The sequence below is a fragment of the Eulemur rufifrons genome, chromosome 8 (genome assembly GCF_041146395.1).
Source record: "Eulemur rufifrons isolate Redbay chromosome 8, OSU_ERuf_1, whole genome shotgun sequence".
Classification (NCBI taxonomy): domain Eukaryota; kingdom Metazoa; phylum Chordata; class Mammalia; order Primates; family Lemuridae; genus Eulemur; species Eulemur rufifrons.
Genome location: NC_090990.1, coordinates 19,728,322 through 19,755,661, shown reverse-complemented (window position 1 = coordinate 19,755,661; position 27,340 = coordinate 19,728,322). Strand labels below are relative to the sequence as shown.

At 48.3% G+C, this 27,340-nt stretch overlaps 1 protein-coding gene across 2 annotated transcripts in view; it reads left to right on the top strand.

The window, feature by feature from the left end:
- MECR (mitochondrial trans-2-enoyl-CoA reductase) overlaps positions 1 to 25,812 on the top strand; it is a 31,103-nt gene extending 5,291 nt beyond the window's left edge. For both annotated transcript variants that reach the window (XM_069477566.1, XM_069477567.1), the window contains exons 2-10: positions 7,650 to 7,747; positions 8,210 to 8,341; positions 15,414 to 15,557; positions 18,353 to 18,455; positions 19,449 to 19,551; positions 21,052 to 21,125; positions 23,301 to 23,361; positions 23,866 to 23,938; positions 25,377 to 25,812. In XM_069477566.1, the coding sequence (XP_069333667.1) occupies positions 7,650 to 7,747; positions 8,210 to 8,341; positions 15,414 to 15,557; positions 18,353 to 18,455; positions 19,449 to 19,551; positions 21,052 to 21,125; positions 23,301 to 23,361; positions 23,866 to 23,938; positions 25,377 to 25,534 (946 nt within the window). In that variant the 3' untranslated portion in view covers positions 25,535 to 25,812. The remainder of the gene's footprint in view (positions 1 to 7,649; positions 7,748 to 8,209; positions 8,342 to 15,413; positions 15,558 to 18,352; positions 18,456 to 19,448; positions 19,552 to 21,051; positions 21,126 to 23,300; positions 23,362 to 23,865; positions 23,939 to 25,376) is intronic.
- Positions 25,813 to 27,340: the final 1,528 nt, after the last annotated feature.

Below are 27,340 nucleotides of genomic sequence, written 5' to 3'. Positions count from 1 at the left end.
TTCTAGCCAGACAGGGGCTGCATGGCTATGTTTTTACCTGTCAAAGAGACAAAAGCCCCAGTGACTCGGGAGGCTGAGGCAGGAGGATTGCTTGAGGCCAGGCGTTTGAGACTACCCTGGGCAGCATAGCAAGATGCCATCTCTAAAAGAATAATAAGAAAAGTTAGCCACGCACGGTGGCACACACCTATAGTCCCAGCTACCTGGGAGGCTGATGTGAGAGGATTGCTTAAGGAGTTTGAGGCTGCAGTGAGCCATGATGGTGCCACTACACTCCAGCCTGGATGACAGAGGGAGATATCCCCCCTCCCAAAAAAAAGAGACAGGCAGCTGCAGGCGGGGACTCTGCCCCCTGCTGTGGGCCACGCTTGCTCTCTGGAGCTACAGAGAAGTGGTCCTTAGCAAGCTGAGTGACAAATTCTGCAGCTCGCTTCAAATGGAGCTTCCCTTGGTGTCAGCAGATGTAGAATATTATGGGGCTTAGAAGCTCTCTAATCTTAGTTGAAGGGAAGTAGGGAGAGGGTTTCTTTGTGAGTAGAAACTTCCAGAAGTTGCCCTAAGTCTCTGATTCCCATCAGATCAAAACGATTATGCTAAAGGGCCAAAAGATGAGTCCTGAATGGTGGAGGGCAGGACTCCCTCCAGGCGGGGAAGCCAGAAGAGGCACAGGGAGGCAAGTGGGCATGCCTGGCACAGCAAGTGACATGGAACAAAAGAGCTTTGCTCAGGGAAAGGAGCTCTCCCTGTGAGCCCAGGGGTCCTTTAGACCCCCACAAGCTGAGGCCACCAACACTCCCTGCTGGGGGCTGAACCCTCACAAGCTGGGAGCTGAGGAACTCCATTCCTTCACCGTGCCCAGTTCGCCCTGCTTATTCATTATTAGTCAAATACCAGAGTGATGTACCCAGCCTACCAGGCATTTCACCAAGTCACAGAAGGCAGCTTGTTGGGGACTATTGGGACTGCAGACAGACTGGGGAGAGCCACATAAGGTGTCAGTTACCTTCACCCAGTCCCCTGTGATGAGATAAACACTCCTGGCTCTCTACTGAGCAGATGAGAAAGTCTCTGGCCAGTGACAATCTCTCCCTGCCTGTTCTTGCTGCTCAAAATGACATTGACCGTTTTAGGTGATTGAGTAGATGAAAGATAAGTACAAATGATTGCTAGTTAAATGTGGAACTCGGGAGAGATATCATCCCAGAGCTAGCTAATGCCCACCTTACACTGCAAATATAACTGAGCTAGTCCTCAGGGTACTGGCCTCTTTTTTCCCCTTCTCAAAAGGCTCTTTATTCTGCCTGCTTTTGTCTCCCTTGTACTTCATATGGCATCACAGGTGTACAGCCTCAGTCTCAAAGGAGCCATTGTGACCTTATCCAGACTGGAATCTGTCAACTGAAGACAGTGGCATCCCTCCGAGTTGCGTGGCGCCGTTACACTCACAGGGGAAGGACGTGAACGGTACGGGGGAAGCAACTTGAGATCTAGCCAGGCTGTGTTTGGGTGCCCCATTGGTACTCTGCAACACAGCCTCTATTTCCTTTGGTGAGTTTTAAAAAAAAAGGAACAGGGAAGAAATTGCTATCATTACACTAGAGGTTTAACTCCTGGAACTCATACTCCCATTTTCCCTCCTGCCTTAGCAGAATGGTATCCTTGACGACGCTGTTAGAACTGTCTGTGGGAACAGCAGTGCCTGTGGTATTGATGGCATTCCATGGGGTAGGCTGCGGCTGGTCTCCCTGGTGAGACGCAGCTGGACCAACACACCACCCTCCACCCCTGGGCTTGCAGCACATGTCGGGCCTGTGTTTGCAGCTTCAGCTTCCCATCTTCTAGGCCCGTGTCCCTGTTTGGCCCTTCCTGTTCTCCTTCCCTCCCACTTTTGTAAATTTCAACTGGCACAGAGCAGCTAGGCTCCCCAGAAAACAAAGAAGAGAAGTGGGAGCAGTTTGTAGCCCAGTGCATCATATCTCAAATGCTTTTGGGGGCAGGCTGTGCTGTGAAAACACTAGTGTTCCCAGCCTGTATTAAATCCGAAAAGCTCTGATTTCTGCAAGCTACATAGGAGTTTCTTTACTCAAGGACTTCTCCGAGCCTTTATGACTAATGTGCAGTCAGAATCTTAGAAAGGGGGTTTACTAGGCAGCATTTCCCAAATGTATCGGATCCCAGGGAATACCTAATAATATCTCCGAGAAGAATTCAACAAACATAATGTAGCAGAGGCCAGCATGGTGTTCAGCAGCGTGAGCTTCAGAGTCTAGCCTAAGATCAAGACTTGCCACTTACTCTCAAGCAAGTTACTTAACTTCCCGGAGCCTCAGTTTCCTCTTCTTTAAATTGGGGTGATAATACCCTCCACATAGGCATTTTGAGGACTGAATGACATCACATATATAAAATGATAAGCATAATTGGAGCTCAGTAAGCAGTTGATACTAGTTGTCATTTCATTGCCCAGTAAATCACCCAGAATAAGCTTTCTTATCTCCTAGAGCCCACACACAGCTGACTCATCAGCTCTTTATGTCCAGCCTCGAGCACCCTCTGCTCCATGTCCATACTGCAGGTCACCTGCGTCCACACTCCAAATCTACTCTTCTTCCTATCTCACCTTTCAGTTGTCCAAGCCAAAAACCTGGGAGCCATCAAAGACTTCCCCTCCCTCCTGCCACGTGGAGTTGATCACCAAGTGACATCAGCGTCACAAGAGATGCCAGGTTATCGAATCTTTCTCTCCATTCCATGGCTCCAATCCAGACCACACCTGTTGCCTGGCCTACTGTCAGGTCAGATTTTCTGCCATTCCCTCCAGCAGGAAAGCCTTCCGTTCTCTCTCGGTCCACCCAGTAAACGCTTGTTTATTCTTCAAGCCCAGCTAAGGTATCATTTCTTCCAAAGACCCTTTTCTAACCATCTATTTCCTTCTTCCCACGAGGCTAGACACTCTCAGCCAACTGTAGCACCACGAGCCTGCCTCTGTTACAGCTCTTCTCCCAGTGTTTCCACGTATGGGTTCCCAGACCATCAAGCTCCTGGGCAGGGGGGTTTATTTTATTTACTTTTTTAGAGACAGTCTGACTATGCAGCCCAGGCTGGAGTGCAGGTGGCTCTTCACAGGAGCCATCATAGCACACTACAGCCTCAAACTCCTGGGCCCGAGTGATTCATCTTCCTCAGCCTCCCACAGGCACTCCCCACTGCTCCTGGCTTCATTCATCTTTAAATGCCTTGGCATAGTATCTGGCACTTGGACTATCAATAAATATTTGTTGAATTAAATTTACTTAATTTTCCAAAAAGTTGCTGTCTTCCTTTCGGTGACTCAGTGATTCTTTTCAGAGGTATAGCCAGCTGATTGTTTCAGAGGTTTCCTTGCATGTTCCTACCACTGATAACAGCTGCCATTTCTTCAGCATCTGCTGTGTATCAGGTACTATCATAAATGCTTTATGTACATTAACTCATTTAGTCCCGTGAGCTGGGTTCTAGTGTTATTCCAATTTACAGAGGAGTATTCTGAGGCTTATCTAGCTGACGAATGACCAGGGTTGGATTCAAACCCAGGGCTGCCTCCCTCACTCCAAATCCACTCTCTACCTTTCATCTATGAACCGAGATCCACCTGAATTCTTATCTTGACCATGGTCATAATTTTTAAGAAGTGCAGTCTTACTGCACATTTAATCTGTATGCCTAAACTGAACTCTCTTAAGGATAATCTCCATTTTTATTTTAGCCCTTGTGTCAGGGGTATTTTCCTAAACAGCCCAGAACCAAGAAGAGCAAGTACAGATAGCTAAGTCCCTTTGGTTTGAGCCCCTCCCCTGATTCCCTAAACAACTGGCACTTTTTTTTTTCTTTTAGCTCAATCATTTATTTGCCATGTAATCTGTTTTTAACTTTTAACTGCTCTGGGCTTTAGTTTCCATGTCTGCAAAAGGATATTAATGCCCCTCTTGTTTCACACACAGACACACAACTGGCACTTTTATGCCATATTTTCTCCCTAGAGAGAAAAGTTCAATCCCAGGCATTTGCTCAATCCTGAGTTAAGACTAAAAGTTCTCTGCCTTCCGTGAGCTCACAGTCTTAACAGTGAGATCGCATGCACGTACGTACACACGCACATTCTGACTGTGAAACTAGGTGGTAAGTAAAAAGAGCACTGAGTTCAGAGTCTGAAAGACCTGAATCCAAATCCAAATTCCTATCTACAGTTCCAAAATCCAGAAAGCTCGGAAAACTCAGTCTTTCCATAACTCATTTGGAGGTAAAATCTGATCTAACATAAGGTTTTCATATGGTCTTTATTCATCTCAGTGTGAATTAATATTCCTACATTTTGCTGCAGAAACGTTAATGTGTCTGATCAGAGGTTGTTGCCCCAGCTCCAACTGGGGGTACAGATAATACATGGTTCTGCATTGTGGAGTACAATGTTTTGGAAAAGGGATGTGAACCTATGTCTTGTCCTCATCAGCTGAAAAAAATGTGAAAAGACTTCATAAACTGAAAAATAATAAACGCGTGAGATGGTCTTAAATAGTTAGGATGTATAATTCTGTACGATGGGGGCACTGAGCAAGTGACTTTTTTTCAAGGCCAGGAAGAAGGTCTAAACATGTCTTAGGGGAAGTTAAATTTGAGCTGGGTCTTGAAGGGTGAGTTGAATTTCTCACTTCATGGAGAAGCTATGGAAAAGAAGTTCTGGGCTGAAGGAAGAGCATACAGAAATTGTGCAGAAAAAAATGTCTTTAAGCAGCTTGAGCACATGGACTTTGTCAGCTTACAGAAAAACTCTGATTATCTGTCAAATGCAGGAGAGAAGCAGTGCAGATAATATAAAGGGGCAGCTAGTCTGAAATGCATTTGCTCTAGGCAGGATTTTTCTTTGGAATTCAGACTTGTACATAGATTCACAGAGAAACATCACTGTCCCAGCTGACGCCTCCCTGCTTAGTCTGGTGGGGAGGCTGCCCGTTAGCGTCCCTCCCTCTCCCTGTAAGGCTGGTGCACCAGGCCAGGCCAGTGCTCTCATTTCACTGCCCTCTGCTTGGTCCCCTGTCAGCCCCTTACCATCTGGCTTCTCTAGCATCGGATGCCAGGTTCAAATCAGATTAGCCACGTACTACTTTTAATGGCCATGAGCAAGTTAATTACTTCTTCTGTGCCTTTGTTCCTCAACTGTAAAAGCAGAACAATAGTATGTAAGCTATAGTAGTAGGGTGAGAGCTGGGACCTGAAGCACTTAGCCAGATGCCTGGTAAGCACTCCGTAAACAGTGGTTATCTCTCTGACAAGGACTCCCCCTCCTCTGGCTATGTATAAATACATACATTCTTAGTACCTAATCTTATTTTTAAAAGCCCATTTTTTATTCTTTCTGCCCCTTTGTCATCAGCTCCTTCTGAGCTAACTATTTTCTGTGGAGTTTGTCTATTGGTTTTTGCTGCTATATCTCAATCATGGTAAGACACGGCCTCCCTTTGACCACGATCCAGTATGGAGATTCCCAGCTTGGGGTCCCCAGATCCGCAGGGGTTCTTGTAGGTAGTTGGGAGAATTCCCAAACTAATTTAAGGATGGCGGTGTAGAGCACTGTAAATAAGAGCACTGACTTTGAAATTAGATAATCCCTGTCGCTTGTTAGCTACCTTACCCTCTGTAGGTTTCAGAGTCTCTAGGAGCCTCTGTTTCCTGCTTGGTAATATGGGGGTGTTCATACTTTCCTCACGTAAGTGCTACGTCTTAAATTAGATCATGTATTTAAAGCTCTTAGCACAGGACCTGGCATATCATAAATACCTCATAAGTTCCTGTCTCCATTATTACTATTAGTACAAAACATTTCTTGAAAAATCACACTTTTATTTATTTTTTTGAGACAGAGTCTCACTCTGTTGCCCGGGCTAGAGTGCAGTGGCTTCATCCTAGCTCACAGCAACCTCAAACTCTTGGGCTCAAGCAATCCTCCTGCCTTAGGCTAATTTTTTTCTATTTTTAGTAGAGATGGGGTCTCGCTCTTGCTCAGGCTGGTCTCCAACTCCTGAACTCAAGTGACTGTCTGGCCTCAGCCTCCCAGAGTGCCGGGATTACAGGCATGAGCCACCACGCCTGTCCAAAATCACACTTTTACCCTAGGATCAAGCCGCAGGTATAATTAAAAGGTAGGATTCCTGCAGGAAGTGGGTGGAATTACATCAGCTTAGTGTAGTGATACTGTCGCCTTATGCTAAGAACCTCTGGTTGGCAGTCATGTGTCTTTGGCAAGTAAAAATGAAGAGAATTATTAATAAGTACATTTGGGCAGACAGAAGCATTGCAAACATGAAGTCTTAGTGGTGTGAAGAAAGAAAAGGAGCCTCTGGTGATTAAAAAGTCACAGGACCACATGTACTCATTATCAGATTGGTTTCACTGATCATCACCTAAGAGCACATTTAGGGATAACATTGATCGGGTGTCGGGCAGATGTGGATGGGGGAGGGGATGGGTATATACATACATAATGAGTGCGATGCGCACTGTCTAGGGGATGGACACGTTTGAGCTCTGACTCGGGGGCAGGGGGGCAAGGGCAATATACGTAACCTAAACTTTTGTACCCCCACAATATGCTGAAATAAGAATTGAAAAAAAAAAAGTCATAGGACCCATGGGTCTAGTACACTGATCAGTGCTATCTGGTTGGCAGGTCTCCATTTTTTAACAAAACTTTTTTTTAATAACAAAAGTAACATATGGACATTATCATTAAGCCTCGAAGACCTTCTGGCAGGTTTTGCCCATTAAACAGAGTTTTAGTGGGATAAAGACATTGGTACCGTGATGTCCAACCCCCTCAAAGGGAGTTACCACAGACTGCACATGGGAAAAGCTCGTGGAAGGGATCAGATCCAAACCACCCCTCGCTCCATTTTACAAGTTGAGAAACGGGCCTAGAGCAGAGCGGAGACTTGGGAGCAGTGGCCCAGCCATCCCGTGGTAGAGCTCTATACCCAAGACCTCTAGCTCTCTGCCCAGCATTCTTTCTGGCAGACAAGGCCTCTCCAGGAGGGACGTCACCCGGGGTGAATCACAGACACCCAGGGAGTTCTGTCTGAACTGTGTAGGCCATCCCTCCATTTCCCCACCCTCTCTGCAAGTCATGGAAATGTTTCCTCTCCCCATGTGTGTTAGGGGCAACAAAAACCAAACGGGCGGAGGATAGCAGGCTAGCCCGGGTCTCTCAGGTCTGCCTGTTTGTAAGAATTACTGGGGTGCCCTCATCTGGAGATTCTGGTTCAGGTCAGAGCTGAGCTTGAGAATCCATACGAATGAGCATACTTGGTGATTATTACAACCAAGCAAGTTTTGGGAAACACAAGGCTAATCCAGGCCAGCAGAGGTTTCCTGTGCCGGAGTATGCAGAGGGGTTGAGCGGCCACTAGGGATTGTCCACCAGCAGTTTAGTGAGAGAGTCAACTTGTACCCTGTGCTAATTTTCTATAGCACCTCTCTTTTATACCAGAGCCCTAATTCCTGGGCACATATGGCAGCTCAAAAATGCTGCCTGACCTACTTTGGGGAGATGATTTGAGCGAAAGACGCCCAGTCTGGCCTGGGTGACATTAACATCTCTCTTTTGGCTTTGTGCTTAGACTGAAGAACCTGGAGCTAGCCGCTGTGGGAGGATCAGACGTCCGTGTGAAGATGCTGGCGGCCCCTATCAATCCATCTGACATAAATATGATCCAAGGTAACCTTGGTTTCTGTGGCTTATGTTAATTGGCTCTTTTGCTCAGCTGCCACCTCGTTTTCATTCCTCCTCAGGTGTGGGTGTGAAATTCCTGTGATTAGCAACAGCTGTTCTCCAGATGAGCTGTCTGCAGGCTGTCTCAGCCCTCCCTGGCCTCCCTTCTCTGGAATATGAGGCTTTTTGAGAGTTAGGAAGATTGCAGTGGGGAATAAAGCAACCACTGTGAAGTGCCTGTGACATGCTGGGCTCATTTTGTATGTTACCTGATCCCCGTAATCACCATGAACACTAAAGAGCATTATCCCCCTATACAGACAAGGAAGCTAAGGCTCCCAGGTTTGTTAGGCAGGCAGCGGGTCAAAGGCAGAGCCCAGATCAGGTGTAGGTCTGTCAGACTCCAAACTCCATGCTCTTTCACTGCCCAGACTTCATTGGCTGACCCTTTGTGCTCTTCTCCCTCAGGAAACTACGGCCTCCTTCCCAAGCTGCCTGCTGTTGGAGGGAACGAAGGTGTTGGACAGGTGGTGGCAGTGGGCAGCAACGTAACTAGGTTAAAGCCGGGAGACTGGGTGATTCCAGCAAATGCCGGTTTGGGTGAGTTTCTCCAGGTGTCAGCAGCCTTTTCATTTTTCCAGATTCTATGTCACCCACTCTGTAGACATCCACTCATTGGCTCAGTGTAACGAAGCAGTGCAGCTTTTATTTGTTTATTGTTTCAAAGCAAGTTTGAGTTGGGTCTCTGTAAATTATAACCCAGAAGGTCCTAACACCGGACTGTAGTGGGAACACAGGAGACAAGACTCCAGTGGGCTTCTAAGTTTGGGCAAGGGCTTCACTTCTCAAGCTTCAGTTCTTCCTGTGTTCATAGTGGATGATGTCTGTCCTGCTTCCCTCTTGTAGCTGCTGCGAGGATCCATTTGTATAATGGATGTGCCTCAAAAACCGTCAAGTGCTAAAAGACAAAACTCACCAATGACTTACTATATGTCAAAGAAAATCCTACCCCTCGGTTGGCTTTTGTAGGGCCTCACCCCATGTGGCTCCAGTCTACCTTTCTGACTTACTTTCTCACTCATGCAATCCTCACCCATATGCAGATCCTCTGCTGAGGCTACAAGGGATTTTCCACCATTTCCCAATCTCACCTTTGTGTCTTTGCTCATTTTACTCCCTCCACATGAAATGATTTTTGGTTTATCCCTGTCTCACAGAATTTATCCATCAGAGGCCCAGTCCAATGAAGCTTCCTCCATGAGGAATTTTCTGATCCTCCCTCAAGACTGCTTCTCTCACTCATACATACATATGCACACACATGGGAGCCAGAAGCGCCCTCTGCTTCCTGTGAATTTGTAGCACTCCCTCTATTATTGGGTATCGGTTTAGAGATTTCTTCAATGACATATGAACCTCCTGGTTGGCAGGGATATCTTATTTGTACTGTCTTGCCCCATATGGCAGGAATTTAGGGACGTAGGGACACAGAGAATTACAGCTCCAATCAGCATGGCCTGAGGAGATGGGAACGCAGGTACATCACCCCCAGAGCAAAGAAACAGAATTCTGCTCTCCTGGCTCAGTTCCCACTCCTACTGGAGGCAAGTATATGGACTTCATCATAGGCCAGGTGTGGTGGCTTATGCCTGTAATCCCACTGCTTTGGGAGGCTGAAGCAGGAGGATTGCTTGAGCCCAGGAGTTTGAGACCAATCTGCAAGAGTGAGACCTGCCTCTGCAAAACATTAAAAAATTAGCTGGGCATGGTTATGTGTGTCTGTAGTCTAGCTACTCGGGAGGCTGAGGCAGGAGGATCACTTGAGCCCAGGAGTTTGAGGTTACACTGAGCTGTGATGATGCCACTGCACTCTAGCCTGGGCAACAGAGTGAGACCCTATGTCAAGGAACGAAGGAAGGAGAAAAGAAAAGAAGGGGAAAAAAGGAAGAAGCAGTTAATTTTTTTGTGGAACTGGGAAGTGTAAGAGATGGAAAGCGTCAGGTTCAACTGGATCTAGGAACTCAGTGTAGTCAGAGCTCTTTTTCTCACTAATTCTCAGATGGGATCTCCCCACATAGTGATACAATCATAGCAACAGATATTTTTTGGCCACTTTCTTCGTGCCATGCACCATTGTAAGCACTTTACATGTATTAATTATTCCCACAACATGAGGTCAATACATTACTATTCCCATTTTGCAGATGAGACAACAATAAATGTAAAGGATTAAGCAACCTAACCCAGCCAGTAAGTGGTGGAGCTAAGATTCAAATCCACTCTGAGATATCCCTCTCATAGATGGCACCAGCAGCCTGAGGTTTATATCATCCTGAGATGTTCTCAGATGAGTACAAATGAGTACATCCTCCACAATCATGTCCAGCACAACCATATCCATCCAACAGAATGGCCCTGAGTGGGCCTTGAACCAGTCACCTGGGAGATGGGGTTGCTCTGCTTGTCTTGCCCACCTCTGTGATATAGAGGGTGGGGCCTTGTGGTTGACAGCCCCAGAGGTTAGGTAGGAGCACTTGTAGAAAGAAAAGATACTAGGCAGAACAAAACAATAACTAGGGTCTCCTTCAACCTCTTTTGCTTCTCTGAGAACAGGGAAGCTGTCAAGAATGATTCTATCCTCTCCTACACCCACCTGGCAGTGACAGAGCCCAGCCATCTGAGCAGATTGAGAGCTGCAAGAACTTACTAGGTACTGATGCCAGTGCTTTGGGCCAGCCCCTGTGCTGAGTGAAGGTCACATCAAGATGGAGCAGACACAGTTCCTGCCCTCAGAGTGCTCTTGGCTGGAATGGGAGGCCGGCAATAGAAAATAACACTTAATACAATACAGTATTACAAGTGCTGTAATCACAGGATGGACACACAAAGTTGAGAAGCATTAGAAAAGGCTTCCCAAAGAAGTGATGCTTGAACTCAGTCTAGAAAACCTACTAGAAGTGCAGCCAATGGGCTAGGTGAGGAGGGGCTTCCCAGGCAGGGAGCACAGCATGTGCAAAGGTAAGGTGACAAAAGAAGGCACAGCACCGTCAGAGAACAGGTAGCTCAGTGCAGCTGGGTCATGGGTGGGAGTGGGAGAGGCGAGATGGAGCTGGAGGAATCGGTGGAGGCTGGGACACGGAGGGCCTGCATCCACAAGCAGAGGGGTCCCGATAGAGAGTTAAGGAGAGGAATGATTTGATCAGATTTGTGCAATGCAGAGAATGGTCTGGAAGGGCAGAATGTAGAGGCAGGAAGCCAGTGAGGAGGGAGGCAAACAGTTCAGGCTTCACATGACAAAGGTCTGAACAAGACCTGGAGGAAAGGGAGTGGATTCAAGAGCTACTAAAGTAAGACGACTTGGTAATACTTTCAGTTTGGAGAGGAGAAGAATAAAAGACATTTGCAGGCCATTGTACATGTGGAGAAAAGGTGGGTCTTTTAAGCAGTGTGCCAGCTGGATAGGATGAGGATTTTATAATTAACCCAGTTTATTCAGTAAACATTTTGTGAGCATCTGCAGCACGCTGGGATCTAGGGTACAGCAGTGAACAGACGTGGTCTTCTCATGGAGACTGCAGTTTTGTAAGTCATTAAACACATAAGTCCTCAACTGGCCAGATCTTGGTTATTTTTCATGGTACTGAGCTGCCCAGCTGTTGCTGTGCCCATAGCCAGCTTTTTCCCACTTGCAGCCAGTCCCAGGGGAGACTGGGCCAGAGAGTGTGGATAGATCTTTGCCAACTGACTTTCTCATTGGAAAACACTCTAAACCTTCCTGAGGCAGCACAGGGCAGTAGAAGGAGCACTGGTCTGGGAATCAGATGCAGGTTCTCCTTCGAGCGCCTCTGTATAACCTTGTTTAAGTCACAACTATTGTGAGCCTCAGTTTTTTTCATCTGTGAAAGGGAGCGAATAGTCACTGCCTTGCAAATCTCAACAGAATGCAGTGCAACTAAGGGAATATATGCAGTGATCTTTGCAAATGCTCAACTTCTGTATGCATTAGATCAGCGGGAAACTTTTTTCTTAAAGGGCCAAGTAGTAAGTATTTTAGGCTACGCAGGCCATACTAGCTTTGTTGTGACTACCCAACTCTGCTGTTGTAAATAGCCACAGACTCTACATAAACAAGCAAGCGTGGCTGTGTTCCGATAAAACTTTATTAACAAAAAAAGGTGGGGAACCAGATTTGGCCCATGGGCCATAGTTTGCTGATGCCCACATTAGATGCTGGAGGTGGTTAAGGTCAGTGGCACATGAGTGAGGAATGGGTCACCATCCTCAGAGCTGGGGCCTGGGAATCAGGACCAATAAAGGAAAGCAACATATGTTACACACCTACTATGTATTAGACACAGTGATAGTCTCTGTACAAATGTCATTTAGTTTAATCTTCACACCACGACATAAGTGTTACTCCCTGCATTTCATAGATCAAGAAAACTGAAATTCAAAAAAAGTGAGGTGATAATTCAAAGTCGCACTCTAGTGAGTGGCAGAGCCAGTCTCTCTAACTCCAAAGCCTAGGGGTTTCTAGTTGACACCATGAAAGCCCTTGTCGATGACCATGGGCACTGCCCCCGCCCACCCAGACTCTCCTGAGAAGAAGATTAGGGACTGCTAAGCCCCAGAAATCCACATCAAGGGCCGGATTTCTATTGTCGTGCCATAAAGGGAATTAGAAAACATCCTTGATTTCATGCATAGAAAGCCCTGCCCCAAGCATGTGGTGCAGAGTAGAGTATGGTAAATGTTAGCTAAGATGAATGGGAGAGATGATTGTGAAGATTTGGAGACCAGGCTGGGTGAAGCCCAGAGAATGCCAAGGTACCTCCTGAATTCTAGGGGAATCCTTCAACTTCTCATTCTCTCGTTTTCTCAGCCACAGACCTACTGTGGGATTGACACAGCCCTTAATAAAGAGTGTTCCTCCCTCTCCGGTTCCTAGTCCCTAAAGCCCACATTGTTTCCAGCCTCCTGCAGCACAATTAGTAATTTCCTAGGTTGCCCCCTACCTCCCATAGCTGGACCACATGGTGACCGGGTACTCTTAGAATCCCAGCAACCGGCTAGTGAGTGGGCATACCCAAGAGCTTTAGAAGTGTGTAGACCAAGAGCCCCTGAGACACGACAGCCACCAGACTCTGAGCCAAGAAGACTCCAGGTAATTTCCCTAAGGTGATATAGCGAGCGCACAGCGAAGCCAAGGCTGTATCCTGTCTGACCCTGAGACCCATCATCTTCACCCCTTTGTCATATAGGATCCTGCCTGCATGAGCGTGGACCTGTCCCCCTCACCTAATCCTCACCAAATCCTGTTGCTTCTGTCTTCAAAACAAAACTCAAATCCGTTTTCCTCAACCCCGCTGCCAAAGTCCTGGTTGAGGCAGCCATCATCTCGTACCTGGACCCTTGCGAACGCCTCCTGATTGGCCTCCCACTACCACCTGCCCCGCTCCACCCCACAGTCTTTTCTACCCAGCAACAAAGTGATTATTTATTTATTTTTTGAGACAGCGTCTCACTCTTGCCGGGCTAGAGTGCAGTGGCATCATCATAGCTCACTGCAACCTCACACTCCTGGACTCAGGCGATCCTCCCACCTCGGCTTCCCAAGTAGCTGGGACTACAGGCATGCGCCACCATGCCCTGCTAATTTTTTTTTATTTCTTGTAGAGACAGTGTCTCGCTATTGCCCAGGCTGGTCTCAAACTCCTGGCCTCAAGCAATCCTCCTGCCTTGGCCTCCCAAAGTGCTAGGCTCTTGGGTACAGATATGAGCCACCACTTCTGGCTGAGTGATCTTAAAGCTTATATCAGATCACCCCAGGATCCTCTCAAAGATTGTTAGAGGCTTCCTATTCATTAAAATAAGATCCACTCTTTTCCATACCCTGACCCTGAGCCTTGTGTTTCCAGACTATGAGTTGTAGCCCATTAGTTAAACAAATCTAGTGGGTTGCAAATAGCATTTTTTACTAAAATTGAGCAGAGTACAATAAAAAATAGAGTATATCACACATGGTAAGAGTAAATATTTTTCTATAAAACGTAGGCTTCTGTTACATGTGTATTCATATATGTTTATGTTAGCAATCGACGTGGAACTCATGGTTACTGTGGGGCACAATCATGAAAGTCTGACATTCATCTGGCCCTGCCACATCAGCCACATCTCAAGCCATTCTTCCTGTCACCCTCTGCCCTTCCTCCCATGTGGATTCTTCCAGTCCCATTCTTCTATCTGTCCTGCCTCCGCGTCTTTGCATATGCTTCTTCCTAGGCATGGACGTTCTTTGTGTGCTCTCCGAGTGGTTAGCATCTCTGTCCTTTCACTCTTAGCCTGTCACCCCTCAGAAGAGCCATTCTTGACTCCTATCTAAAGTAATTGTCAGCCAATTGTCCCTCACAAAATAGGTGAGAATTTAAAAAAAAGAAAGACAAAGTAATTCTTGGCTGGGCATGGTGGTTCATGCCTGTAATCCCAGTGCTTTGGGAAGCTGAGGCAGGAAGATTGCTTGAGGCCAGGAGTTCAAGACCAGCCTGGGCAACATAGTGAGACCCGCCCCCCATCTCTACAAAAAAAGAAAAAATTTAGAAATTAGCTGGGTGTGGTGGTGCATGCCAGTAGTTCTAGCTACTTGGGAAGCTGAGGTCGGAGGATCACTTGAGCCCAGGAGTTAGAAGCTGCAGTGAGCTATGATCATGCCACTGCACTCCAGTATGGACAACAGAATGAGACCCTGTCTCTAAAAAATAAAAATTTTTAAAAATAAGGTAGTTCACTGTTACTGTCTGTTTATAACTTATAATTACTGTATCTGCTCGTTTGTTTTCACCTGTTCTACTCCACTAGAATGAAAGTAAGGAACACGTCTGTGTTGTTCAAGTGCCTGGCCAGAGTAGGCACAGAATATAAGGGGGCAGCCCCCATACCCAGGTTCTAGCTCCAACTCTGGCTAGATCAGCCGGGTGGCTTTGGGCAAGTCACTGCCTCAGTTTCCTCCCCTGTTACATGAGGAGTTCAAACTCAATACTTGATAGGGGTCTTCTCAGTATTAACATTCTGAGATTCTTTTGTCTGGAACTAGAATGTTGGATGGAGCTTTGTGGTCATTTCTTTTCAGCTTACAGAGTTCTTCCATTTCCTGTATCTCATTTGATTTGTACAACAGCTCTTGAAGGAGGCGAGTCAGGCGGTTCCTGCCAGTATCATTTACATATTAGAGTAACTTCTACTTTCATGCATTCTTCCATAATACCACCCAAGTCAGCCTGCCCTAGATGAGCAGAATGAGGGCTGTGCAGGAGAAAGGGGCTTTCTCCTTCTCTTGCCCTGGTGGTGATGCTGCTGCAGTAGTTTGCCTCCAGAGTGCAGTCGTATGAGGTCATTAGCCACCTGCACCGTGAACTTAGCTAAATCTAATGGTTACTCAGAGAGGCAACCTCTTCTGAACTGCCCTTACATACTTTTTAGATGGGAGCAACAGTCTACCTGATGTAATTATCATGAGAACTCAAAGACACGAAAAGGAACTTCCAGTTTGTTCTTTTTTCCTCTAAGCATTACTCAGAGTCTGCTGTCCTAGATGCCCATCCGCTGAGGAGGGTAGCTGGGGTTGGGTGTGCAGAAGGGTCCCTCCGTGTGATCCTGGGCTCATCCCCTGACTCAGGAACCTGGCGGACTGAGGCTGTGTTCAGCGAGGAAGCACTGATAGGAGTTCCAAGTGACATCCCTCTTCAGAGTGCTGCCACCCTGGGCGTCAATCCCTGCACAGCCTACAGGATGTTGGTGGACTTCGAGCAGCTGCAGCCAGGTAGGGACCTGCAAATGGGAGAGCAGGCCTGGGTCTCCCAACTGGGGTGCGGCTCAAATCCTGACCCTGAGGCCACGGGAGCTTGCCGGCGAGGGGTCTGCGGCAGTGACGGGCCCCTAACCTGGGTGAGTGTGTTGCTGTAGCTTTCACTTAGAAAGATGTTAGCTTGGTTCCTAGAAAACATGCTGAAACCTCATGAGAAGTACGCTCTTGAAAACTGCTAAGGGGTCACATTCCCTAGAGCTTGGGATGGAATTCTGTCACTCAGCAAAAACGTGTTGAGCTGTGCTAAGCTCTAGGGACACAAAGCCAGACAAGACAGGCACAGCCTCTGTGTTTCTAGTAAAGCGCTGAACTTAGTGTTGATAATCCCACTCAGCATTTACGTAGCACTTTCCAGTTCACGTAAGCGCCTTCATAGGCATTATCCCACTGGGTGCGTTAAATCTTCAAAGCAGTGCAGTGAGGTCGCCATCACCACTGGTTAAGAGTTCAAGCCCTAGGCAGACAGCCCAGGTCTGACCTCAAGCTTCACCTTTCCCTAACTGTGAATTCACCTGTCACATTATCAGATTTTTTCGTCTGTAAAGTGGAGAATCAAGAGCTCCGAGGTTCGTGGAACAGTGCCACGTAGCACGTAGCACAGTGCCTGGCATACAGTGCAGCTGCTTTTATTCGTCTTCTTTTTTATAAACGGGGAACCTGAGGTCCAGAGAGGTAAACTATTTGCATGAGGTCACTCAGCGAGCAAATGATAAAGCCAGGCGTTTTGTTGGGGCTCCCCTGAAAGCAGAGCCTGAGAGCAGGACTAGGGGCAGCGTCTGGGCAGTGACCCCAGGAAGCAGGAATGAGCCGAGTAGGGAGAGCAAGACAGATGGAGGCAGAGCCTGTGAAGGCTGGGTACTGCATTGGGCAACTGTTGCTCAGTCCTGCTGGGGGGCCCTCTGAAAGTCCTCATCGAACCCACTACAGAATTAACCCTTAAATGACAAGAAGCTGGGCCAGTTTTCCACTGACTGTCATCCTGCATTGCTTGAGGGTTGCCCCAAGGGGCATTGACCTCCTGGGCTTCCCCTGTACACTATGCACATCTGTGAGCTGGCAGAGGGCTGTAGAAATCACCCAAGCTACCTCTCTCATGCCAGTGAGGAAACTGAGGCCAAGAGCTGTTGGAATATGATGAAATTGGGTGACCAGCCATTGCCCAAGGCCTGGCTAAAAGCCTATGCCAGCTTTCCACCAAGGGAAACACAGTTCTCCCCACTGTGGCAGAGGGGTCCTGGGAGCCTTCAGTGGAGAAAGCCAATGGGTATGACCAAGGACCTTGGCTGGAGTCCTAGTGCAGCAGACACTTTTGTCGCCTGCGTCTCTTCCCCTTAAGCCACCTCCGATTTGGGCCGCAGCTGTGGTGGACAGATCCGAGTGTTCTGACACTGCCCAACATAAGTGCCCACTGTGCATCTCTCTACTTGTCTGCCTCGGCACTGATGTGGCATGAGCTCGATCAGTGTTAAACAAACTTAGGATCTTGACTCATAGTAAGAGTAACATTTTACATTATAAACCAGTATGTACATATATGAAGACACATGTTAATATAATGGAAACCAAAGTTTCTTGGAACACTATTTACCCTTACTATGTACAATGATGCACCATTATTTTTTATTATAGTCTCCTCAATTTTAACTTTAAAAAAAGGCTGCTTGCAACCTACTAGATTGAGTCATAATCCACTAAGGGGTGACACCCTGTATGCTGACCCCTGGCTAAGGAAAATGGGCATTCTTCTTCCAGGAAGTCCTCTGCCTCTAGTTCTGGCCCACTGTGCAATCCCTGCTGCCTCTGAAAAACCAGGTAGCATTTCAAAGTTAACAGAGCACTTTCCTGGACGCGATGCCTTTCATTCTCATGAGAGGCTCCCTGATCCATGCTCCTAGGACTCCTGTTTTATAGGGAGGAAACTGAAGCTCAAAAAGGTCATGATTTGCCCTGTCTCATTTAGTTCAAGTCATTGGTGAAGCTGGGACTCACACCCAGGTCCATCTCCTTCCAGAGCCCACATTTTTCCCAACATGCCACACTGCCTTCCCCATTGGCTGATTCCAAAGCTAAACCTGGGCTTCGACCATAAAACTGTTAATAGGGCCCTGTTCCAGGGGCTGCCAGTTTGTCCAGTATGGCTCTAATACCATTTCAAGGCAACGCCCCTTTATTAAACAGTGCAGAGGAGAGTAAGGCATGGCCCTTCCCTCAAGAAGCTGAAGCTATGGATGGAAATGGACCTGTATACAAGCAAGTGTAAGACAAGGCAGGCCATGGCATTCATAGGGAGGCCCAAGGGCACTGTGGGCGCATGTAGAGGGAAGCTTCATAAAGGAAGGCACACTTGAGCTGTGCTTCAAAAGATATATGGGATTTCAAAAGGAAGGAAGAGAGAAGGAAGAAAACATCAGAAACCAAGGAAATAACCTAAGCAGAGACTTGAGGACATAAAAGTTGGGAGGATGATGAAGGATATAAAACCTTGTACACAGCAGAGTCTAAATTATGTCCACTGTGGTTGCTGAGTCGCCAAGTCCTGGGAGGCATCGTGGGTGTTGTAGAAGTTTGGGAGGCACCAGGGGAACGGTGAGCAACAGTGCAAGGTGTGAGACGGCTCAGCAGCTGGGGTCTCGGGCCCTTCTGAGCCTGAGGACTCCCATCGCTTGCCCTACAATAGGATCCCAGGCTGGGAACCCTTGACGCATTACAGAGCCACAGGACTTGACGTGGCTGTCTTCCTGGCTCCACAGGGGATTCTGTCATCCAGAATGCATCCAACAGTGGAGTGGGACAAGCAGTCATCCAGATCGCTGCAGCCTTGGGCCTGAGAACCATCAACGTGGTCCGAGAAAGGTGTGTGGGGGAGCCTAATCCCAGACCACGACTTGGGCCTTTCCACCTCACACCTGCCCGTGTGGCCACCAGATGGCGCCCTTGCACAGCCACAGACTGGCGCCTTTACGGTTCACTAACCGTTGGCAGCTGAGACGGATGAGTCAGCCCCGAGGAATGAAGTCCAGGTGGCTTTTGGCTATAGGATGAGTGAATCTGAAATGTAAAAAGGGCGGGAAGGAGGTGGAAACTGCCCTTACTGAACAGCTAAGAGTTCATATTTGGGAATGTTTGGAACTATATTATTCTTTCTGTGAACCGTCTGACGCAAGGCCCTTTCGCTCCCCTTGCATTTGGGTGGCACTTTGAAGTGCACTAAATATAGATGTGAAGGAGGGGGACAGGTTTGTCAAGTTTCAGAGAGAAGAAGCAACTTGCTCGTGAAGACACAGCAAGTCAGAGGCAGATTTTGTTTCCTCACTTACTCTGTTTCCATCATATCATCCAGTTCCTTTAAGCCTCATTGTCCACGAATGCGGCTGTGTCTGTCTTGGATGTCCAGTTTTAGTAGGAGATTTAATACTCACTTCAGTTCCTCATCCCCTCAGTTGTGCTAACAAAAATTATTCTGCTTGCCTTAGCCACTCCTGGGCTAGCGTGTTTGCACAACACTCGGAAGAGCCCCTTGAAAAGAGGGGGCAAAGGAAGTGGAGTTTGTCGTTTCAGTAGAAGAAATCAGGAAGTGAAATGACTTCTCAGATGGTTTCTAGCATCCTTGAGCTGGCAGGGGCTGTAGAAACCACCCAGTCTAGCTCTCTTGTGCCTGTGAGGAAACTGTTGGAGCCTGATGAAATTAGGTGGCTGATCCCTGTTCAAGACCTGGCTTAAACCCAATCCCAGGTTCGTGCAAAAAGAAATGTGGGTTTTCACAGATATGGGGAGGGGTCCAGGGAGCCTTTGGTAGAGAAAGCCAGCAGGTGTGACCAGGGACCTTGGACTGTGTTTGGTTTCCAGACCTGACATCCAGAAACTGACCAACAGACTGAAGAGTCTGGGGGCTGAGCACGTCATCACAGAGGAGGAGCTAAGAAGGCCTGAAATGAAAAACATCTTTAAGGTACCTAGGAGGCCAGGTGCAGTGGCTCACACCTGTAATCTAGCACTTTGGGAGGCCAAGGTGTGAGGATTGCTTGAGGTCAGGAGTTTGAGACCAGCCTGAGCAAGAGACAGACCCCATCTCTCTCTATATATATATAAAATATATTTAATTAATTATATATAATTAATTAACATTATTTAATTTTATATAATTAAAATTTTTTAAAAAATAAAGTACCTAGGAAGAGAGACATTTCCCCTCCAGTCTGTGCCCATGGTCCCTCAAGAAAGTAGACTTCAATTGAAAAAGCTGGGGGCCAGGCACAATGGCTCACACCTGTAATCTTAGCACTCTGGGAGGCCAAGGCAGGAGGATTGCTTGAGGTCAGGAGTTTGAGACCAGCCTGAGCAAGAGCAAGACCCCATCTCTACTAAAAATAGAAAAAAATTAGCCAGGCATAATGGTGCATGCCTGCAGTCCCAGCTACTCAGGAGGCTGAGGGCAGGAGGATCACTTGAGCCTAGGAGTCTGAGGTTGCAGTAAGCCATGATGATGCCATTGCGCTCTAGCCCAGGTGACAGAGTGAGAGTCTATCTCAAAAAAAAAAAAAAAAAAAGGAAAAATAAAGCTGGGGCCTGGCCCCATCATTCCTCTCTGAAAACCTCCCTCTCCTGTTCTGGGACAGGCAAAGCCCATTCCCCTTAGCTGGGAGCAGCATCAAGTGCCCAGATGCTGTGAAGGAGGCAGAAGAAACAGTTTAGGAAACACTGTATGATTTGCAGTTTTAAACATCTGTAGTGTCACAATGGGTGTGATTGTCAGAGCTAGGAAAGCACCTGGGGAAACAGGCACAGAGAGGGAAGAGAAAGAAGAGAAGTAATGTTCCCTATGCACCTGCCTTACTTTGTATCTGATAATCCCCACAAAAGCTCTACAAAGGAGTCGTTATCTGTTTTATAGATGAGGAAACCAAGACTCAGAAAAGATAAAGGTCTTGACCAAGACCACATAGTTATAAGTGGTAGAGTCAGGGCTGGCCTCAGGTTTCTCTTAACCTTCCAAAACATCCACCCCCAATACGACTAGGAAGTGACCAAATCCTGTCTCAGCCTGTTTGGACTGAACTATCTGGAAGGGCCAAAGACATATACTCGCTCAAGAACATATGCCACTTACAAACTCTGAAGCAGTAGATCAGCACTGCTATTATCATTAAACTGAGTCCTAAGTACTGACAGGAGGCACACTCAGGGAGCTGAAATCCACTGAAACTGAACATAAATGCTCTTTGCCTATTCTTTACCAGAGGAGCTGAGTTTTGAACCAAGTTCTGAAATGGGCAATAGGAAAGGCCCTTCCTGGGCAGAGAAAAAAGCAAGTTTGAAGGCACAAACATCCCACTTTCTTCACTCCCTCCACCTAACACAGCCCCTGGGCCAGGGGAGTACTGTTTGTGGCAAGCTTCAGACCCCGAGTGTAGAGTGGTGCCTCCCTCACTGCAGGTTCCTTATTTTCCAGGACGTGCCCCAGCCACGGCTTGCTCTCAACTGTGTCGGCGGGAAAAGCTCCACAGAGCTGCTGCGGCAGTTAGCGTAAGTCCCTCAGCCCTGCAGGTCCAGCTCGCTGAAGTTCTCCAGGTCTTTAGCTGGGAGGACCACCAGGTGACCAAGTCCCAGTGGCCAGTGGCAGCCAAGGCCAGGTCAGCACAACAATGAATAGGAACAAAGTCATCTAGCTACCTGGGCACTTGTTTCTCAGCCTCCTCCTTTGTAGATGACTGAGAGCTCTGCCCAGCTTTATTTTTCCAAGGGACCCCAGAAGTAGATTGCTAATGCTGTCTGTAATAGAGAAATGGCCAAGGATTCATAACCTAGAGCATCTTAAAAAATCACTTAATCCTAGCTTATGAGCTTTTAAAATTTGTATTAGCTTTTAAAAATAGATTCTAATTTTAGAGGTAACATCATGCTTATTACAAAACATTTTGAAAGCATGTAAAAATACAAAGGAAAACTTAAGTCTAAAAGTTACCTATCATCCCACCACTAAGGGAGATAAGCTCCGTTGACAATGTTAACGATACACGTCCTTCCGTTCTTCTTTCCTTTAATATAAACTTCTGGAGCTGGAGGGTAGCCTGAAAAGACACAACTAAAGCAGCAATCCCCTCAACAACATTGATTCAGTTAACACATATATGCGAGCACTCACTAGCTACCAAGTGCAGCGATGGCTGAGACACTAAGGTAACCTGTGAGAATGCACAGGCTAGACAGGCAGATGAGTCTTGTGGCCAACGAGCTGTCATGAGAATCACCGAGCATTTGCCATGTGCCAGACCATGTGCAGTGCTTGACCTACCCCTCCCACAACCTCTAGATGTGGGGTACTAGTCTGGTCTCCATTTTATACTTTAAGAAAATGAGGCCCAGAGAGGGTAAGTACTTGGCCTAAGATCTAGTCAGCAGGAGAGCCAGGCTTGACCCAAGCTTGCCTTACTCCAGAGCACACTTCTGCCCTACATCAGGCAGCCTCTGGAGACTGTGTCACTGTGAATGAAGCATTGTGCCGTGGTGACATGTGTAGGCATTAGAGTCAGAATGGCTGGGTTCAAGCCCCAGCTCTGCTACTTACTAGCTGAAAAGTTAGGTAATACATGAAAAATGATCCAGGCCTCAGTCTCTTCATCTGTAAAATGGGGGTGAGATAAATCCCTTCTGCCTCTGAAGGAACACTAAGATGATGTACAAAATCACTGTACAAATAGGGGGTGGTCTTCAGCTTCAGCTTTCTCCTCTGCAAGATGAGGACATTAAAAGTGTTCCCTTGGGGTTGCTGTGAGGATTCAGAGAAAACACATGTACACTGCTTAGTACTGTGCCTGGCACATAGTAGACATTCAATACATGTTAGCGAGTCTGATTAGACCAAGTGCAGTGGGGACACAGAGGAGAGAGGGCCTAATTCCCATCAGCTACTTTCTAGAGCAGGTGGCAGCTGAAGGGTATTTAAGACCAAACTACCCAGCAGCCTCAGGGATAGTTACGTGCCCCACATAGCAGCTTCTTCCACTTGGTAGTTTCCAAAGTCTTCCTTGTGTTGTCCCAAAATGTGCCTAAAGTCATCCCTGATCAACAGACTCTTCAAAGAGCCAGGGAGTAGTCTAGCTTATTAGCTTCTAAAAATTCTATGGGCCTCACTCCTGTTGGACTGCTACTGGGTGTGGGGCGGGGTGGGGGAGACATCAGAGAGTAGGTATAACAAGGCACCTCCTGTGGTGAGAGGACACTCGTCATTGTCCCCTACACTGTCCACATCATGCCTGTCTGTAGAACTGTTGCATTGAGTTGATCCTCAGAATGAGCAGACGAGGTCTGCTCTGTTTTCAGTGCATTGTCCAGGGTCCATGCTCCTGGAAGTGGGAGTAGAGCCAGGGCTGAACTCAGCTCTTGAGCACTTCTCTGTAGAGTGTGTTTCTTTGGAACACTGAAAGCCTGGCTGGGTGGGTTAGATCAGTGGGTTCCCAATCCTGGCTGAACATGCAAGTCATCTGGAGGGTGTGTGGGGTGTCTGTGTTGTTTATAATGTACGTTCTTGCTTCCTGATTCATTAGGTCTGGGGTGAGGCCTAGGAATCTGTATTTTTGAACCCTTCCCAGCAATTCTGAGAGCAAGGTTTAGGACTCAGGGTTGGAACAGAAGCGCCATGATAGGTTCAAGAAGGGCTCTGTCCCTGTGCCCACTCTTTGTTCTCTTCGGACTCCTCAGGCCTGGAGGAACCATGGTGACCTATGGGGGGATGGCCAAGCAGCCCGTCATAGCCTCTGTGGTAAGCTGGTGGGGGAGGCATGCCTGGAGACAGGGGCCGGACACCTCAGCTGTGTAAACTCGGGCGATGCCCCTGTGCCTTGGGGGGAATCTGTGTCCTTAAGTGGTGCCTGGGGCCGGGCGCGGTGGCTCACGCCTGTAATCCTAGCACTCTGGGAGGCCGAGGTGGGCGGATCATTTGAGCTCAGGAGTTCGAGACCAGCCTGAGCAAGAGTGAGACCCCATCTCTACTAAAAATAGAAAGAAATTATACAGACAGCTAAATATATATATAGAAAAAATTAGCCGGGCATGGTGGCGCATGCCTGTAGTCCCAGCTACTCGGGAGGCTGAGGCAGGAGGATTGCTTGAGCCCAGGAGTTTGAGGTTGCTGTGAGCTAGGCTGACGCCACGGCACTCACTCTAGCCTGGGCAACAGAGTGAGACTCTGTCTCAAAAAAAAAAAAAAAAGTGGTGCCTGATGTTCTTGCCCTCAGAGCCCAGTATGTCCTTCCTGTGTCCACAGAGCCTGCTCATTTTTAAGGATGTCAAACTTCGGGGCTTTTGGTTGTCCCAGTGGAAGAAGAACCACAGTCCAGGTGAGTGGATGGCTCCAATGCTAAGGGTCACAGGAGAGGGCAGTGCCTAAGAATGGCTGCAGAAGTGACTAGCCACTCTGAGCCCTAGAGAGGTGACTGGGTCCCCAGCCCCACAACAGGATCCAGGCAAATAGCCTCTAGCCCCCGCTGCAGTTGGCAAATAGTTATTGGACTAAACTGGGTTAGTCCTTGGGGGCACAATATCGAACAAGACAGACACTGCCCCCATCCTGAGGAGCTGACAGTGGGGAAGACAGCCAGGTGAAGAGGACAGACTCTGGAGCCAGCCTGCCTGGGCTCAAATCCTGCCTCTACCATGACTGGGTAGAGGTTCCACCCGGCCTCAGTGGTGGGCCCTTGGGCAAGTTGCTTAATCTCTGCCTCAGTTTAAACATAAGTTTAAACTCTTGTTAGCCCCGTTTGACAGGAGGAAATTGAGGTTCAGAGTGGTTAAGTAGCTTGCCCAAGGTCACCCCGCCTAGGGAGTGGTGCAGCCAGGATGTGAACAGTCTCTCTGACTCCAGATCCCGAGTCAGGACACCGTGCTCCTCTCCTGGAGGACTGGCTCCCCAGAGTGTGACCCCAAGCTGTGAATGAAGAACCACACGGGGCTATCAAGTGAAGGGGAAGAAAGTGCTGGTGTGAGTGGTGGAAAACATAGCCCGTGCAAAAGCCCATCACAGACAGAGAAGCGTGACTCTCCAGGCACCCAGGTGGTTCTGAGCGACCTGGAACATTAGGTCTGAGCTGGGCCCGGGAAGCTGGACAGGTGGGTTGGGACCAGATTACACACGTAAAGCATTCAAACTCTATCTTCAGGGCAATTGAGGGGCCACTGAAGTGTTTTAAGCAGGAAATGTGATTAGATTTGAAGGCTGAATGAATTTATATCTATGAAGAAACACGTCTCAGCCAAGGCCTTCACTTCTCATCTTCCTGTACCATTTTGGGTCCTTAGCAGGAGGCAGGACTAGGGAGAGGAAGTTGTTGGCCTCACGTGGGGTTCTGGGAGTCCTGGGCTCTCAGGGAGAGTTCCTTTCCCTGAGCAAAGCACGTTCTGTTCCACATCAGTTGGCCTGCCAGGCACACCCACCTCCCTCCTTGTGCCTCTTCCGCTTCCCTGCCTCAAAGTAATCCTGCCCCTCCCACCATTCAGCACCCTGGCTGCACCCAGTCAGGCTCTGTGGGCCTGAACCGTCTCTGCCTGCCTGCCCATCAGCTCCTAGGGCCGCTCCCCATGTTCCTCTGTCCCCACCCTGGCCTTCACGGTCCTGAACACAGGGACCAGGCTGCCTCCACAGCCACCCTATCCTTGGCAAAGCCAGGCTCTGAAGGCTTTACAGGAGCTCTGCCCATTCCTGCCCACAGGGCAGCCATGTGCCGTCTCACCAAGCCCTAGTGGCTAGTCCCCTGTCTGACTTCCTCCAACCTCCCGCAGACCAGTTCAAGGCGCTGATCCTCACACTTTGCGATCTCATCCGCCGAGGGCAGCTCACAGGCCCCGCCTGCACCGAGGTCCCACTGCAGGACTACCAGCATGCCTTGGAAGCCTCCATGAAGCCCTTTGTGTCTTCAAAGCAGATTCTCACCATGTGATCATCCCAGAGGAGCCAGAGCCAAGTAGGAGGGGAGGGTGGTCAGCGGGACGGGTTGCAGGTCCTTCAGTCAGGGCCCAGCCCTCCCCAGACTGCTCCTCCCTCACCGCCTCTTCCTCTTAGGAAGATTGTGCAGGCAGCCAAGGCTTTCCCCAGGGCCAGCCTTAGGGTACCTAATAAAGTAAAAAAATAAAAAAAATTAAAATAGAAGTCACCCCTGTCAAGGAGGACTGTCACTGTGCACCGGCCATCTCACAGCACTAAGAAACTCCTGCCCTGCTTTTCCTTGTTTTGTCCCCCCAGCAGTCATTTCCTGACCACCCTGAAAGCAAAGCCTGGCTGGGCACTGGCCGGCGCAAAAGCCAGTAAGTGGCAATCCCTGCACCCAGGCGATACAAGCCCAGAGAGCAGACTCGTAGAAAGGAAGGTTTGACTCACTTCTCAGGTAGTGTGTAGCTCGGTCCAGGGGATGGGGAAATCAGCTGCAAAGAAGAGTGACTGCAGGGCGAGGTCATCAAAGCCCTGAGGAACTAAGGACGTGGGATCTCAGGGAGCTGGACCAGCCTCATGGAACTTCCATTCTAACTGGACCAGCAGTTCTCAATCAGGCAGCTTTACCCCCTGGGGGATATTTGACAATGTCTGGGGACCTTTTTTTTTTTTGGCTGTCACAACTTGGAGGGGGGGTTGCTACTGGCACGTAGTGGGCAGAAGTCAGCGATGCTGTGAAACATCCTGCAGTGCACAGAGCAGCCTCCCACAACAAAGAAGCATCCAGCCCAAATGTTCACGGTGCCACTGCCACGAACTCTGCATTAAATCGTCCTACAGCAATTACCTGGTGATTAGTGCTGTAAAGAAGACATGCAGGAGGTACTGTGAGAGCATAACTAAGGTCTCCATCTAGGCCTGGGGTTGGGAAAGGCTTCCTTGAGGTGAAGCTTGAAGGTGGGCCCTGACAAACGAGAGTGGACTTTATTCAGGCAGAGAGAAGAGTTTGACATTATGTGACTTTTTGGTGTTTGCTTCATGACCCACTTGCCCAAAGCAAAGAACAGAGACTTTGGGATATCTCCCTTGTTACCTGGCCCTCATTCAGGGAGTATTTATTGAGTGCCTAGTATGTGCCTAAAGCTGGGATTACCAATGAAGGATATGCTGCTGCCCTCAAGTTGCTTAGCCTAGTGCAAGAGACAGACCATTACAGTGCAATGATGAGGTCACTGATACCGAGGTGTTCAGAGGACTGTGGCAGGACACGGGCCCCAGCTCTGCCTGAGGGTGTCAAGGAAGGATTCCTAGAGGAAGTATTGTCCACAGCAGATCGGGAAAATGCGTACCAACAAAGCCAACAGTGAGAGACTTTGGAGGTGAGTGTAGCTGCTACCTTAGACATGGCAGGAATGTGAGAACTGAGGTGAGCTGTGGGTGGGGGGCAGATCGCAAAGGGCTACAAAGGAAGTCTGACTTGCCCTGACGCCTTCGGGAGGCACTGAGAGATTTTAAGCAGTGGAGTGATGTGGAAAAACTGGCTCTGGAAGGTTTGATTGCATGCAAGTGTGTACGCAGACTCCCAGCATAATCATCTTGCCTTTGGGAGCATCTTGTGTGTCCTCTGGAGAAAAGGACGCAGCTTCAGCCTGGGGCTGAGAAGGATCGGCAAGTGCCCTCTGGGTAAAATTTGCCACTTTGTCCACCTGGGCTCCAGATCAGCCCCAACTCCTTCCTGTTCTCCTATCCTCTATCCTCTAGGTTAGTGGGACAGGTGATTTGTACAGATGGTCAACATGGGCCAGTGAAAACAGCC